Raw genomic sequence first — 17268 nt, 5'->3', positions numbered from 1 at the left:
CTTCTTAATTTTCTGTTTAGTTGATCTATCCATAGGTGTGAATGGGGTATTAAAGTCTCCCACTATTATTGTGTTATTGTTAATTTCCCCTTTCATACTTGTTTGCATTTGCCTTACATATTGTGGTGCTCCTATGTTGGGTGCATATATATTTATAATTGTTATATCTTCTTCTTGGATTGATCCTTTGATCATTATGTAGTGTCCTTCTTTGTCTCTTTTCACATCCTTTGTTTTAAAGTCTGTTTTATCTGATATGAGTGTTGCTACTCCTGCTTTCTTTTGGTCTCTATTTGCGTGGAATATCTTTTTCCAGCCCTTTACTTTCAGTCCGTATGTTTTGAGGTGGGTCTCTTGTAGACAACATATATAGGGTTCTTGGTTTTGCATCCATTCAGCCAGTCTTTGTCTTTTTGTTGGGGCATTCAACCCATTTACATTCAAGGTAATTATTGATAAGTATGATCCCATTGCCATTTACTTTATTGTTTTGGTTTCAAGTTTATACACCCTTTTTGTGTTTTCTGTCTAGAGAAGATCCTTTAGCATTTGTTGAAGAGCTGGTTTGGTGATGCTGAATTCTCTCAGCTTTTGCTTGTCTGTAAAGCTTTTGATTTCTCCTTCATATCTGAATGAGATCCTTGCTGGGTACAGTAATCTGGCCTGTAGGTTATTTTCTTTCATGATTTTAAGTATGTCCTGCCATTTCCTCCTGGCCTGAAGAATTTCTACTGAAAGATCAGCTGTTATCCTTATGGGAATCCCCTTGTGTGTTATTTGTTGTTTTTCCCTTGCTGCTTTTTGTTTTTTTCCTTGCTGCTTTTAATATTTGTTCTTTGTGTTTGATATTTGTTAATTTGATTAATATGTGTCTTGGGGTGTTTTGCCTTGGGTTTACCCTGTTTGGGACTCTCTCGGTTTCTTGGACTTGGGTGTTTATTTCCTTCCCCATTTAGGGAACTTTTCAACTATTATCTCCTCAAGTATTTTCTCATGGTCTTTCTTTTTGTCTTCTTCTTCTGGGACTCCTATGATTCTAATGTTGGGGAGTTTAACATTGTCCCAGAGGTCTTGAGATTGTCCTCATTTCTTTTAATTCACGTTTCTTTTTCTACTCTGTTTCATTTATTTCTACCATTCTATCTTCTACCTCACTTATCCTATCTTCTGCCTCTGTTATTCTACTGTTGGTTCCCTCCAGAGTGTTTTTGATCTAATTTATTGCATTATTCATTATATAGTGACTCTTTTTTATTTCTTTTAGGTCCTTGTTAAACCTTTCTTGCATCTTCTCAATCCTTGTCTCCAGGCTATTTATCTGTACCTCCGTTTTGTTTTCAAGATTTTGGATCATTTTCACAATCATTGTTCGGAATTCTTCATCAGGTAGATTCCCTATTTCTTCCTCTTTTGTTTGGTTTGGTGGCCATTTATCCTGTTCCTTTATCTGCTGGGTGTTTCTCTGCCTCTTCATCTTGTTTATATTGCTGTGTTTTGGGTGGCCTTTCAATATTCTGGCAGTTTGTGAAGTTCTCTATATTGTGGAGTTTCCTTGCTGTGGGTGGGGTTGGACAGGTGGCTTGTCAAGGTTTCCTGGTTAGGGAAGCTTGTGTCAGGGTTCTGGTGGGTGGAGCTGGATTTCTTCTCTCTGGAGTGCAATGAAGTGTCCAGTAATGAGTTATGAGATGTCAGTGGCTTTGGAGTGACTTTGGGCAGCCTGTATATTGAAGCTCAGGGCTATGTTCCTGCGTTGGTGGATAATTTGCATGGTATGCCTTGCTCTGGAACTTGTTGGCCCTTGGGTGGTGCTTGGTTTCAGTGTAGGTATGGAGGCATTTGATGAGTTCCTGTTGATTAATGTTCCCTGGAGTCAGGAGTTCTCTGGTGTTCTTAGGATTTGGACTTAAGCCTCCTGCCTCTGGTTTTCAGTCTTATTCTTACAGTAGCCTCAAGACTTTTCCATCTCCTTTTGAAAACAGTGGACTGCTTTTCTGGGTGCCTGATGTCCTCTGCCAGCATTCAGAAGTTGTTTTGTGGAATTTACTCAGCGTTCAAATGTTCTTTTGATGAATTTGTGGGGGAGAAAGTGATTTCCCCATCCTATTCCTCTGCCATCTTGGGACCGCCTCCCTTCTTTTTCGTTTTAAAATGTCACTTCCTCATAAATTCTTTGTATTTCCAAATCATTTTCAGGTCTGCTACCCAAGAACTAAACTGGCACACCATAATATAGAATGTTTTCTTTAAATGTGCATTTAAATCAAAACCAATCTGGAATTTGAACTTAGGTCTCCTGGGTAAGATATGTTACCATCCACTGCCAATCACCTTTCTACTAGAAAAATTGTGCCTTTCATGTGCAAGCCTCTTGTATCTATCTTATGTAATTGCAATGAGTACAAAATGGTATAAATATGTAGAAATGTTAGTACATACCATATTCTTACAATTATGTTTATATATTCATATTAATGTACTGACCCCAAATCTGACCTAATTCTATGATAATAACTGCTCATGAAAGTTCATACTTTCATGGCTTTTGTTGAAATGATTCTGAATATATCTTCACAAAAGATATGAATTATTAAAGGTTTAAGTGTGATGAAAATACATCACAGTTCAAAAGCATCAATTCATCAGTGCTCAGATTTCTTTATAATCCAACTCTCACAACCATACATGACTACTGGAAAAACCACAACTTTGACCAGACAGACCTCTGTTGGTAAAGTAATGTCTTTGCTTTTTAATATGCAGTCTAGGTTGGTCATAGCTCTTCTTCCAAGGAGCAAGCATATTTTAATTTCATGGCTGCAGTCACCATCTGCAGTGATTTTGGAGCTCCCCAAAATAAGTCTCTCACTGTTTCCATTGTTTCCCCATCTATTTTCCATAAAGTGAGGGGACTGGATGCCATGATCTTAGTTTTCTGAATGTTGAGTTTTCAGCCAACTTTTTCACTCTCCTCTTTCACTTTCATCAAGAGGTTCTTTAGTTCTTCTTCGCTTTCTGCCATAAGGATGGTGTCATCTGCGTATCTGAGGTTATTGATATTTCTCCCGGCAATCTTGATTCCAGTTTGTGCTTCATCCAGTCTGGCATTTCACATGATGTACTCTGCACATAAGTTAAATAAGTAGGGTGTCAATATACAGCCTTGTCATACTCCTTTCCAGACAGATCTGGAACCAGTCTGTTGTTCCATGTCCAGTTGTAACTGTTGCTTCTTGACTTGCATACAGATTTCTCACGAGGCAGACGAAACGTGGTTCATTGGAGAAGGGAAGGGCAAACCACTTCAGTATTCTTGCCTTGAGAACCCCTGAACAGTATGAATGACATAGTACATCTCTAATAAATGTTTTATGAAATAAAAGTTCAACAATAATAATTAGCTTTCTATTAAATACTTACTATGTACTAGGTATTTTTCTGCATGTCATACCGCACATGGTTTTTCCTTTTTTAAGCTGTAAACCACTCAATGAAATCAGAAATTATATTTCCGCCATTTCAGAGATACAGAGGAAGAGGGCAATTTGTCTGGGATATGCACTGTTAAGTCTCAGAACTGATATATTAAGAAGAATAGTGTAGCTTTTAAGCTGGAAGTATTTATTAAGGCACATTATTGAATAAATAAATATCAAGCAGTGTTTGTACTAATGTTTGAGTACCCATTCATTCCTCAAAAGTATTTATCAAGGATCTTTTACAGTTTGTATACATTGAGGAAACAAACAAAAAGACCAGTGCTCAAAGTTCACATGTGAAATAAACAAATTAATAATTACAAGAGCCGTGATTTAAAAATAAATAAATAAACACGAATTTGTAACTGAAACCCAAAAGAGAATACAGTAACATCTGTTCGAGAAAGTTTAAGAAGGCTCAATTTTATGGTTTTAAACAAATAATACTTTTATATCAGGAAAAGAAATTTAAAAAAGATATCAAGCAGAAGAAATAACAACAATAAAAACAGAAGTATGAAAGTACATAATCTAAAGAATGGAGTAATCTAAAATAGTGTTTTTCAAACCTTAGCTCACAAACCTGTTATGTGGGATTTTTCTTTTCTTTAAAAAAAGCACATTCTGGCTGAATAGGGAGTAGTATTCTTCATTCCCCCAAATCTCATTTGAGGCAGATACAGCTGATTCTCTGACCACAATTTGAGTTGCAAGACTTGAACTATAATCCTCAACATGTAGCCTTTGACTGCTTGCATCAAAACTGCTTTAACTCTTTACTAAATAAAATTATATTCTCAGCCCATTTTAGATGTACCAAATTAGATTATGGTGATGTGGAGAGGGAAATATTCATTTTAAACCTGTAGGTACCCCCATTAAATTTGAAAGCCATTAATTTTGGAAGCTCAGAGAATGTAAGAAAAAAGTCTGGAAATTGAAATCTGAAAAATGCTGAACTAAGGGATCTTGAATATCTAATTTAGGAGTTTGAATTTTATTATACAGGCAATGGGTGGCCATCAGATCTAATCCTTTGAATATGTTTGTCACTTCTACTGTATAATAATAAGGGATTTGATTTGGGTCATACTTGAATGGTTTTCCCTACTTTCTTTAATTTCAGTCTGAATTTGGCAATAAGGAGTTCATGATCTGAGCCACAGTCGGCTCCCAGTCTTGTTTTTGCTGACTGTATAGAGTTTCTCCATCTTTGGTTGCAAAGAGTATAATCAATCTGATTTCGGTACTGACCATCCAGTGATGTCCTTGTGTAGAGTCTTCTCTTGTGTTGTTGCAAGAGGGTGTTTGCTATGACCAGTGCGTTCTCTTGGCAAAACTCTATTAGTCTTTGCCCTGCTTCATTCCATATTCCAAGGCCAAATTTGCCTGTTACTCCAGGTGTTTCTTGACTTCCTACTTTTGCATTCCAGTCCCCTATAATGAAAAGGACATCTTTTTTGGCTGTTAGTTCTAAAAGGTCTTGTAGGTCTTCATAGAACCGTTCAACTTCAGCTTCTTCAGCATAACTGGTTGGGGCATAGACTTGGACTACTGTGATATTGAATGGTTTGCCTTGGAAACGAACAGAGATCATTCTGTCGTTTTTGAGATTGCATCCAAGTACTGCATTTCGGACTCTTTTGTTGACCATGATGGCTACTCCATTTCTTCTAAGGGATTCCTGCCCGCAGTAGTAGATATAGTAGTAGATATAATGGTCATCTGAGTTAAATTCACCCATTCCAGTCCATCTTAGCTCGCTGATTCCTAGAATGTCGACATTCACTCTTGCCATCTCTTGTTTGACCACTTCCAATTTGCCTTGATTCATGGACCTGACATTCCAGGTTCCTATGCAATATTGCTCTTTACAGCATCAGAACTTGCTTCTATCACCAGTCACATCCACAGCTGGGTATTCTTTTTACTTTGGCTCCATCCCTTCATTCTTTCTGGAGTTATTTCTCCACTGATCTCCTGTAGCATATTGGGCACCTACTGACCGGGGAGTTCCTCTTTCAGTATCCTATCATTTTGCCTTTTCATACTGTTCATGGGGTTCTCAAGGCAAGAATACTGAAGTGGTTTGCCATTCCCTTCTCTAGTCGACCACATTCTGTCAGATCTCTCCACCATGACCTGCCCATCTTGGGTTGCCCCACAAGCATGGCTTAGTTTCATTGAGTTAGACAAGGTTGTGGTCCTAGTGTGATTAGATTGACTAGTTTCCTGTGAGTATGGTTTCAGTGTGTCTGCCCTCTGATGCCCTCTTGCAACACCTACTGTCTTACTTGGGGTTCTCTTACCTTGGGCGTGGGGTGTCTCTTCATGGCTACTCCAGAAAAGTGCAGCCTCTGCTCCTTACCTTGGATGAGGGGTATCTCCTCATCGCCACCCTTCCTGACCTTCAACGTGGGATAGCTCCTCTAGTCCCTACTGCACCCGCGCAGATACCAAGGGAACGTTTAATGCAAAGATGGGCACAATAAAGGACAGAAATGGTATGGACCTAACAGAAGCAGAAGATATTAAGAAAAGGTGGCAAGAATACACAGAAGAACTCTACAAAAAAGATCTTCATGACCCAGATAATAATGATGGTGTGATCACTCACCTAGAGCCAGACATCCTGGAATGTGAAGTCAAGTGGGCCTTAGAAAGCATCACTACGAACAAAGCTAGTGGAGGTGATGGAATTGCAGTTGAGCTATTTCAAATCCTGAAAGATGATGCTGTGAAAGTGCTGCACTCAATATGCCAGCAAATGTGGAAAACTCAGCAGTGGCCACAGGACTGGAAAAGGTCAGTTTCCATTCCATTCCCAAAGAAAGGCAATGCCAAAGAATGCTCAAACTACCACACACATCTCACATGCTAGTAAAGTAATGCTCAAAATTCTCCAAGTCAGGCTTCAGCAATATGTGAACCATGAACTTCCTGATGTTCAGGCTGGTTTTAGAAAAGGCAGAGGAACCAGAGATCAAATTGCCAATATCCACTGGATCATGGAAAAAGCAAGAGAGTTCCAAAAAAACATCTACTTCTGTTTTATTGACTATGCCAAAGCCTTTGACTGTGTGGATCACAATAAACTGTGGCAAATTCTGAAAGAGATGGGAATACCAGACCACCTGACCTGCCTCTTGAGAAATTTGTATGCAGGTCAGGAAGCAACAGTTAGAACTGGACATGGAACAACAGACTGGTTCCAAATAGGAAAAGGAGTACGTCAAGGCTGTATATTGTCACCCTGCTTATTTAACTTATATGCAGAGTACATCATGAGAAACACTGGGCTGGAAGAAGCACAAGCTGGAATCAAGATTGTCGGGAGAAATATCAATAATCTCAGATATGCAGATGATATCACCCTTATGGCAGAAAGCAAAGAGGAACTAAAAAGCCTCTTGATGAAAGTGAAAGAGGAGAATGAAAAAGTTGGCTTAAAGCTCAACATTCAGAAAACGAAGATCATGGCATCTGTTCCCATCACTTCATGGGAAATAGATGGGGAAACAGTGGAAACAGTGTCAGACCTTATTTTTCTGGGCTCCAAAATCACTGCAGATGGTGACTGCAGCCATGAAATTAAAAGACGCTTACTCCTTGGAAGGAAAGTTATGACCAACCTAGATAGCATATTCAAAAGCAGAGACATTACTTTGCCAACAGAGGTTCGTCTAGTCAAGGCTATGGTTTTTCCCGTGGTCATGTATGGATGTCAGAGTTGGACTGTGAAGAAGGCTGAGCGCCAAAGAATTGATGCCTTTGAACTGTGGTGTTGGAGAAGACTTTTGAGAGTTCCTTGGACTGCAAGGAGATCCAACCAGTCCATTCTGAAGGAGATCAGCCCTGGGATTTCTTTGGAAGGAATGATGCTAAAGCTGAAAGTCCAGTACTTTGGCCACCTCATGCGAAGAGTTGACTCATTGGAAAAGACTCTGATGCTGGGAGGGATTGGGGGCAGGAGGAGAAGGGGACGACAGAGGATGAGATGGCTGGATGGCATCACTGACTCGATGGACGTGAGTCTGGGTGAACTCCGGGAGATGGTGATGGACAGGGAGGCCTGGCGTGCTGCGATTCATGGGGTCGTAAAAAGTCGGACACAACTGAGCGACTGAACTGAACTGAACTCAGTATTCTTTCCTGGAAAATTCCAAGGATAGAGGACCCTGGTGGGGTACAGTCCATAAGGTTGCAGAGTTGGACATGACTGAACATGAGTGAGTGAGTTCAAAGGTTATAAAATGGCTGTAATTTGAGGAACAGGGAAACTGAACAGAAAAAGAAGTTGCACAGACAGAGGACTGTAGAAGTCTGCATGGAGATTCAATATAGGTTCTTTAGTTGGGCTACAGAGAAAGATTCTGGGATGTAGGAATCATCACTTGATTTATGGCCAAAAGGTGAATGGTAAGCAAATCAGAGGTTATGATAGTTCAAGGAGATTTTAGAGTTTCAGTCAGTCAGAATGGTGAGATGTTATCGAGTATCTTGGGCATTCAGGTGAGATACTACAAATCCAGGCCTTAGAAATAAGGACCATATTCATAGGTCATTCTCAAATCAAGACTAACTATAAAACATGAATCCACCAATATAAACTAACTGCCAAAAAACAAAACAAACTCAACATTTTTAAGGGAAAATGGCATAATGAAGATTTCTTGCAACAATCACATGTCTAACATGCAATAAAAATTGGTATGTAAGGAAACAAAAAATGCAATATGTAGTCAACAGAAAAGTATTAAATAGAACAAACACTGCCTTAATCCAGGTATTAGAAAAAATATATAAAGCATTTAAAACAGCCATTAATGAAAAGCTCAAGAATTTAAATGAAAATATGGAAACATATTTCCCAAATCGCGAAAGGAGTACATCAAGGCTGTATATTGTCACCCTGCTTATTTAACTTCTATGCAGAGTACATCATGAGAAACTCTGGGCTGGATGAAGCACAAGCTGGAATTACGATTATTGGGAGAAATATCAATACTCAGATACGCAGTTGACACCATCCTTATGGCAGAAAGAGAAGAACTGAAGAGCCTCTTGATGAAAGTGAAAGAGGAGAGTGAAAAAGTTGGCTTAAAACTCAACATTCAGAAAACTAAGATCATGGCATCCAGTCCCCTCACTTCATGGAAAATAGATGGGGAAACAATGGAAACAGTGAGAGACTTATTTTGGGGAGCTCCAAAATCACTGCAGATGGTGACTGCAGCCATGCAATTAAAAGACACTTACTCCTTGGAAGAAGAGCTATTACCAACCTAGACAGCATATTAAAAAGCAGAGACATTGCCAACAGAGGTCTGTCTTGTCAAAGTTGTGGTTTCTCCAGTAGTCATGTATGGTTGTGATTTTGGACTATAAAGAAAGCTGAATTTATCTCTGGGCTTTCTGTTTTGTTCCATTGATCTGTATTTCTGTCTTTGTGCCAGTACCATACTGTCTTGATGACTGTGGCTTTGTAGTAGAGCCTGAAGTCAGGCAGGTTGATTCCTCCAGTTCCATTCTTCTTTCTCAAGATAGCTTTGGCTATTTGAGGTTTTTTGTATTTCCATACAAATTGTGAAATTATTTGTTCTAGTTCTGTGAAGAATACCGTTGGTAGCTTGATAGGGATTGCATTGAATTTATAAATTGCTTTGGGTAGTATACTCATTTTCACTATATTGATTCTTCCAATCCATGAATACGGTATATTTCTCCATCTATTACTGTCCTCTTTGATTTCTTTCACCAGTGTTTTATAGTTTTCTATATCTAGGTCTTTAGTTTCTTTAGGTAGATATATTCCTAAGTATTTTATTCTTTTCATCGCAATGGTGAATGGAATTGTTTCCTTAATTTCTCTTTCTGTTTTCTCATTATTAGTGTATAGGAATGCAAGGGATTTCTGTGTGTTGATTTTATATCCTGCAACTTTACTATAATCATTGATTAGTTCTAGTAATTTTCTGGTGGAGTCTTTAGGGTTTTCTATGTAGAGGATCATGTCATCTGCAAACAGTGAGAGTTTTACTTCTTCTTTTCCAATTTGGATTCCTTTTATTTCTTTTTCTGCTCATTGCTGTGGCCAAAACTTCCAAAACTATGTTGAATAGTAGTGGTAAAAGTGGGCACCCTTGTCTTGTTTCTTACCACGCACATATGGACACCTTATCTTTGACAAAGGAGGCAAGAACATACAATGGATTAAAGACAATCTCTTTAACAAGTGGTGCTGGGAAAACTGTTCAACCACTTGTAAAAGAATGAAACTAGACCACTTTCTAATGCCATACACAAAAATAAACTCAAAATGGATTAAAGATCTAAATGTAAGACCAGAAACTATAAAACTCCTAGAGGAGAACATAGGCAAAACCCTCTCCGACATACATCACAGCAGGATCCTCTATGAGCCACCTCCCAGAATATTGGAAATAAAAGAAAAAATAAACAAACGGGACCTAATTAAACTTAAAGCTTCTGCACAACAAAGGAAACTATAAGCAAGGTGAAAAGACAGCCTTCAGAATGGGAGAAAATAATAGCAAATGAAGCAACTGACAAACAACTAATCTCAAAAATATATAAGCAACTCCTACAGCTCAATTCTAGAAAAATAAATGATCCAATCAAAAAATGGGCCAAAGAACTAAACAGACATTTCCCCAAAGAAGACATACAGATGGCTAACAAACACATGAAAAGATGCTCAACATCACTCATTATCAGAGAAATGCAAATCAAAACCACTAAGAGGTACCATTTCACGCCAGTCAGAATGGCTGCGATCCAAAAGTTTACAAGTAATAAATGCTGGAAAGGATGTGGAGAAAAGGGAACCCTCTTACACTCTAGTACAGCCACTATGGAGAACAGTGTGGAGATTCCTTAAAAAACTGGAAATAGAACTGCCTTATGATCCAGCAATCCCACTGCTGGGCATACACACTGAGGAAACCAGAAGGGAAAGAGACATGTGTACCCCAGTGTTCATCGCAGCACTATTTATAATAGCCAGGACATGGAAGCAACCTAGATATCCATCAGCAGATGAATGGATAAGAAAGCTATGGTACATATACACAATGGAGTATTACTCAGCCATTCAAAAGAATATATTTGAATCAGTTCTAATGAGGTGGATGAAACTGGAGCCTATTATACAGAGTGAAGTAAGCCAGAAGGAAAAACACCAATACAGTATACTAACGCATATATATGGAATTTAGAAAGATGGTAACAATAACCCTGTATATGAGACAGCAAAAGAGACACTGATGTATAGAATAGTCTTTTGGACTCTGTGGGAGAGGGAGAGAGTGAGATGATTTGGGAGAATGGCATTGAAATATGTATAATATCGTATATGAAATGAGTCGGCAGTCTAGGTTCAATGCACGATACTGGATGCTTGGGGCTGGTGCGCTGGGACGACCCAGAGGGATGGTATGAGGAGGGAGGAGGGAGGAGGGTTCAGGATGGGGAACACGTGTGTGCCTGTGGTGGATTCATTTTGATATATGGCAGAACCAATACAATATTGTAAAGTTTAAAAATAAAATAAACTTAAAAAAAAAAAAAGAAAGCTGAGCACCAAAGAATTAGTACTTTTGAACTGTGGTGTCAGAGAAGACTCTTGAGAGTTCCTTGGACTGCAAAGAGATCCAACCAGTCAATCCTAAAGGAAACCAGTCCTGAATATTCATTGGAAGGACTGATGCTGAAGCCAAAACTTCAATACAATACTTGGCCATCTGATGGAAAGAACCAACTGATTGGAAAAGACCCTGATACTGGGAAAGATTGAAGGCAGGAGGAGAAGCAGATGCCAGAGGATGAAATGGTTGGATGGCATCACTGACACGATGGATATGAGTTTGAGCAAGCTCTGGGAGTTGGTGATGGACAGGGAATCCTGGCGTGCTACAGTCCATGGGGTCGCAAAGAGTTGGACATGGCTGAGCTACTGAACTGAACTGAACTGATGGAAACATAAATGAACAGAAGTGTAATCATAGCAGAGAATTTGAAATTATATTTTAACACTAAGTGGAAATTCTGGAACTGAAAATTACATCTGAAATGAATAATTCTTAGTAGATTAATATCAGATGGGAGATGGCAAATGGTATTAAAAGTTGAATTCAAATAAACAGCAATAATCAAAATTTGAAAACAAAGAGAAAGAGGATCAAAAAACTGAACAGAGACTTGGTAATCTTTGGAAGTTTATCAAACAATCTAATACACATGTTTGAAAAAATAATGGTCAAAATTTATAAATTTGATGATAACAAACTTACATATTTAAGAAATTCAATGGTCAAAAAGCTTTGTACACAGGAAATCATACATGGGATTATTATAACCCATCTACTCAAAACCAAAGATATTTTCTCTTCTTTTACTTTCTTAAAAGATATTAATGCTTAACAGGAAAATTCTAACAACATATTGGAGATTATACATGTATAGATGTAAGACATATAGCAAAAGTAGTATAAAGAATGAAGATAACGTGGAACTATACCATTGAAAGGGTGTTACATTTAGAGTGAAGTAGGCCAATATTAGGGCTTCCTTGGTAGGTCAGATGATAAAGAATCCGCCTGTAATGCAGGAGATCCTGGTTTCATTCCTGGGTCATGAAGATCCCCTGGAAAAGGGATAGGCTACCCACTCCAGTATTCATAGGCTTCCCTGGTGGCTCAGATGGTAAAGAATCTGCCTACAATGCATAAGACCTGGAATCAATCCCTGAGTTGGGAAGATCCCCTGGAGGAGGGCATGGCAACCCACTCCATTATTCTCACCTGGACAATCCCCATGGACAGAGAAGTCTGGTGGGCTACAGTCCATGGGGTCGCAAAGAGTCAGACATGACTGAGTGACTAAGCACAGCACAGGCCAATATTAAGAGAAAGTACCTGTGATATATTAAGGATCACAGTGTAATAACTTGAGTCCTCAATTAAAAAATAATGCATGTTACTTTTTTCTCTTTAAATGGCACTGTTAAATGAAAAAGCAAGCCATAGAAAAGGAGAAACTTTTTGCAAAATGTATATCCAACACAGAATCTATATCCAGGATATATAAAAGTCTCTTACAAGTCAAGAAGACAATAAACCAAATTTAAAAATGGGGAAAAATAATTGAACAGACACTATAGCAAAAAACCTTTCAGCGACAAACACATGAAAATCTTTTCAACTTCATTAGTCACTGGGGAAATTCAAAATATTCATAATGATATAATATAACATACATCTAATATAATGGCTAAAACAAAAACATATTTACCATACCAAATGTTGACAAAAATGTGGAACAACTAGGATTCTAATACATGGCTGATGGAAATGGAAAATGATACAGCCAGTTTGGTAAGGAGTTTGACATCTTATTAAAATTAAACATGACTTAGCTATGTGTGTATGTGCTCAGTCATTCAGTAGTGTCCAGTTCTTTGGGACCCTATGGACTGAAGCCTTCCAGGCTCCTCTGTCCATGGGATTCCCCAGTCAAGAATACTGGAGTGGTTGTCATTTCCTCCTCTAGGGGATCTTCCTGACCCAGGGATCAAATCTGAGTCTCTTGCATCTCCTGCACTGGCAGGCAGTTTGCCTACCACTGAGCCATCGTGGAAGCCTGTGCATATGACCCAGCAATTTTGCTAATAGGTATTGTAGCAAGAGAAATAAAAACATATGTTCAAACAAATATTTGTATATGAATGTTAGTAGCAGGTTTATTTATAATAGTCAAAATCTAAAAACAATTCTCAGTAAATCCTTCAACAGGTAGATTGTTAAACTGTGGTATATCCTTGTAAGGGAATATAACTTTCCAATAAAAGAAATGAATTACTGATCACACAACAGTAACATTATCATAAACCATACATGAAATAAAATAAACTGAATGGACTGCATTCATATAAAATCCTAAAAAGGGGGAAACTGTAGGGGTAGAAAAGGCATCAGTGGTTTCCAGAGGCCATGTGACATGGAGGAAGGAATTAATTACATAAAGGTATGAGGGAACTTTTGTGTATGATAGAAAAGTCCTATATCATAACAATGATGTACACGAATACATACATTTTCAAAAGTCATCAACTATTACACTTAAAATTGTGAGTTTTATTGTACACAAATTATATGTCAATAAATCTGATTCCTTCAAAAAAACAACCAAACAAAAACAAAGAAAGAAAAGTATGGCATCTAACTATTCACATGGCTTTTAAAAGCTAATCATCTTCCCGTCTCTTACTAATGAAAGCAGACATGCCCTCACCTGTGAAAAATACTTAGCTCTGAGGCAGGCCCAGCATTGGAGGATGTATAAGTGAATGTGGCCAATAAAATGATTTGAAAATTAAATTATTCTTTTTGTGAATATTAAGAATAAAATAAATTTCAATTGTAACATTTCTAAAAATCAAAAGAACTATATAACAATTATGGTTCTGTACGCATCAAAAATACTCAGATTAAGAAAGGCAAGGCAAATCAGAGAAACTCCTTCAGATGAAAGGAGATTACAGAGACAAGAAAACAAGAAACATATGATTCTGGACAGAATGCTAATAAAAAAAATTAATAGCTATAAATGACAGTATTGGAATAGCTCACCAGATTTGAATTTGGAGTATAGATTAGATAAAGAGTATAGTGTCAATTTACATTTTCTGATTTTGATAACTTTATTGTGATTATATAAGTGAATTTCCTTTTTCTTCAGAAATAAAGATGTCAATAGATTTTAGTAGCTATGGGGAATGTTGTCTTCAATTTATTTTCAAATGATTCAGAGAAAGAACAGACTGATGATGGAGATGGGACAAAATGTAAACAATTCATCTGGATAAAGTATTTCTTGTAATAGTCTAGAAGTCATTTTATTTAAAATAATAGTAAAATAGAATAAAAAATTATATGGGGGAAGAAAACTACAGCCCCAAATGAATCAGAGGCCTACTGCAGTAGTCCAGGGAAGATATAATTAGAACTACATATAATACATTAGTATGAATAACTAATTTATATTGTTTCCATGTTTATAGTGGAAAATTTCATTTGTTTTTATCTTTGTTAAAAAATAAGTAATCAGGCATTCTATTATGGCTTCTTAAAATTTTTTGCCTACCTTGTGTCCTAAGATTTTAAATTTGTTTAAATTTGTTATTGAAAAGTTGTAGTCCATATATCCTTTGGCAAAATATAAGAAAACAGAAAAACTAGAGCAAGGGAAACTCTAAAAATGGAAATTTAGGTTTCATAAACAGAGGTGGAAGAAATATATTTTCTTAAGATTGTAGTACTAAATCATTCAGAAACTGTTTGGGTGGTTGTGTCATGCTGTCTTAGGAAAATGAACCAATATAGAAGACTCTTCCAGACAGTCAGATTCAGCGTTGCACAATACTGACTTGACTGCCCGTCTCCAGCTTCCTATTCCTTGGAGCTCTTCTACTGTCACATCCTGCCATTTAGCAGAAAAGCTGGTATCAGACACTGTTTCCAATACCCTGAACTCAGTTTTCATTCAAGTTCTGTAGGATGATTCAGTTCAGTTCAGTTCAGTCACTCAGTCATGTCCAACTCTTTGCAACCCCATGAACCAGAGCACGCCAGGCCTCCCTGTCCATCACCAACTACTGGAGTCCACCTAAACCCATGTCCATTGAGTCAGTAATGCCATCCCACAATCTCATCTTCTGTTGTCCCCTTCTCCTCCTGTCCTCAGTCTTTCCCAACATCAGGGTCTTTTCAAGTGAGTCAGCTCTTCGCATCAGGTGGCCAAAATACTGGAGTTTCAGCTTTAACATCAGTCCTTCCAATGAACACTCAGGACCGATTTCCCTTAGGATGGACTGGTTGGATCTCCTTGCAGTCCAAGGGACTCTCAAGAGTCTTCTCCAACACCACAGTTCAAAAGCATCGATTCTTCTGTGCTCAGCCCTCTTTATAATCCAACTCTCACATCCATACATGATCATTGGAAAAACCATAGCCTTGACTAGACGGACCTTTGTTGACAAAATAACGTCTCTGCTTTTTAATATGCTGTCTAGGTTGGTCATAACTTTCCTCCCAAGGAGTAAGCATCTTTTAATTTCATGGCTGCAATCACCATCTGCGGTGATTTTGGTTTTAAAGACAACTTAGCACTTACTGACACTCTCTTCCAGAAGGAATTGGACAAATTGACTAAGCATTGATTGAGCTTGAAAAAGAATGAAGATTAGAGCATTTGCATAATGAATCACAAGAACATATGTGAATGTGAATCATGGGAATATCAGCTCTCTCCCCCCACACCTTTGAGATAAACTCTCTAAAGGTTGGGGGAGGGTTGCAAAGCAAAGTGAAAGTGATCCAGATACAAGCAAACAGCTGCCCCCTCTCCACTCCCTGCCCCAGCCACTACCACACCTGCACATACAAAACTGAAATAAAATCCTGTTACAGATTCATACAACATTGAGAAAGAACAGTATATGCAATAAGAGCCAACTGTACTTGATACTAATCATTTGTTGTTGTTCAGTCGCTCAGTCAGGTCTGACTCTTTGCGACCCTATGGACAGCAGCATGCCAGGCTTCTCTGTCTAGATATCCAACTGTAATCTTCAATTTCCTTTTCCATAAAATAAGTACTAACAGGAAACCCACTAAGTTATTTTAATGTTAAAGAAATGAAGTATATAAAACCTAGTGAGATATTTAGCTTATAATAAGTACAGAATAAGTAGAAGCTTACTACAGTCAGAAAATGAGCTTTTATGTTTAATTTATATGTTGAATAAATTCATATTTATGACAGTCTCAAGGATCTACCCCAACACTGAGTATCCCAGTTTATCCAATCCACTTTTTTTTTTTTTTAAGGTACTGAAATTATGTTAAAACCAAGGTCTGATGCAAAGGAAAGAAAAAAAAAAAAAAACCAACTGAAGCATAAATATGATAAAAGAAAGAAACTAAAAGGAGTCCTAGAGATATTTGTTTATTAGGAAAATACACAGAAAAATGCAGCTTCAACGTGCTTCTTTCATCCTCAAATGCAGCCTCATCATCTTCTACATTGAGGCAGCTTGGTCTCCTTGGAAGGAGCTCTGGCAAGAAAACCAGGCTGTCAGATCTTAAATTCTGGCTAACCACTAGCTAACCATGTAACCCTGAGATAATAATGTAATTTATTCCCAGGGTTCTTGTGAGAATTAAATGAGATAAAGATGGAAAGCAATAAAGTGAATATATTCTGATGATATCTGCCCAACAAAGAAGTAGCTAGAACTCTATCCGGTAACGTAATGTTCTCATCACCCTGCGTATTTCCATGATCACTATTTTGAAAAATCAGACAAAAACCAAAGCCCATCATCTTTGGTTCTAATATACAAAACTTGTGTACCTTATAAACTGCCAAATGCAAGGCTGTAAATCCATTTCTTGTCAGTCGAGATGGGCGGAGACCTTTTAACATAAGGGTTCTAATATGTGACTTGTTGCCTTAGAGAGAAAAAAGTTGAGAAAAGTCAAATTGTGGAGATAGACTAAAGGACTTAAAAATCTTTAAGTTAATCTGTAGTGGAATTATAAACATCACACCAATGAATGAAAATGCTAGACTACTGTTCTGCAGGCCATTTGTTAAGTTTTCAGTTAATCAACAGTCTTACTTATTAGTGAACATTTTTACTACTACATTTATAAAACTTTGTATCAATGCTGTGTATTTTAATGAACTTATGCTACATTTTTTATTTGGT

The 17268-nt window shown here is 37.7% G+C and overlaps 1 protein-coding gene across 4 annotated transcripts in view; it reads right to left on the bottom strand.

Annotated features, from left to right (window-relative positions):
• The window catches only part of TNNI3K (TNNI3 interacting kinase), a 404175-nt gene that overhangs the window by 320179 nt on the left and 66728 nt on the right, over positions 1-17268 (bottom strand). For all 4 annotated transcript variants that reach the window (XM_086390587.1, XM_086390580.1, XM_086390584.1 and 1 more), the window contains one exon: positions 16911-17008. In XM_086390587.1, coding sequence (XP_086246713.1) covers positions 16911-17008 — 98 coding nt within the window. The remainder of the gene's footprint in view (positions 1-16910; positions 17009-17268) is intronic.

This window comes from Bos grunniens, chromosome 3 (genome assembly GCF_055505025.1).
Source record: "Bos grunniens cultivar Pamir isolate PY7600 chromosome 3, Bosgru_T2T1.0, whole genome shotgun sequence".
In the NCBI taxonomy this organism is placed as follows: Eukaryota; Metazoa; Chordata; class Mammalia; order Artiodactyla; family Bovidae; genus Bos; species Bos grunniens.
The sequence above is the reverse complement of the archived record's forward strand: the minus strand, read 5'-3'. Positions and strand labels throughout refer to the sequence as shown.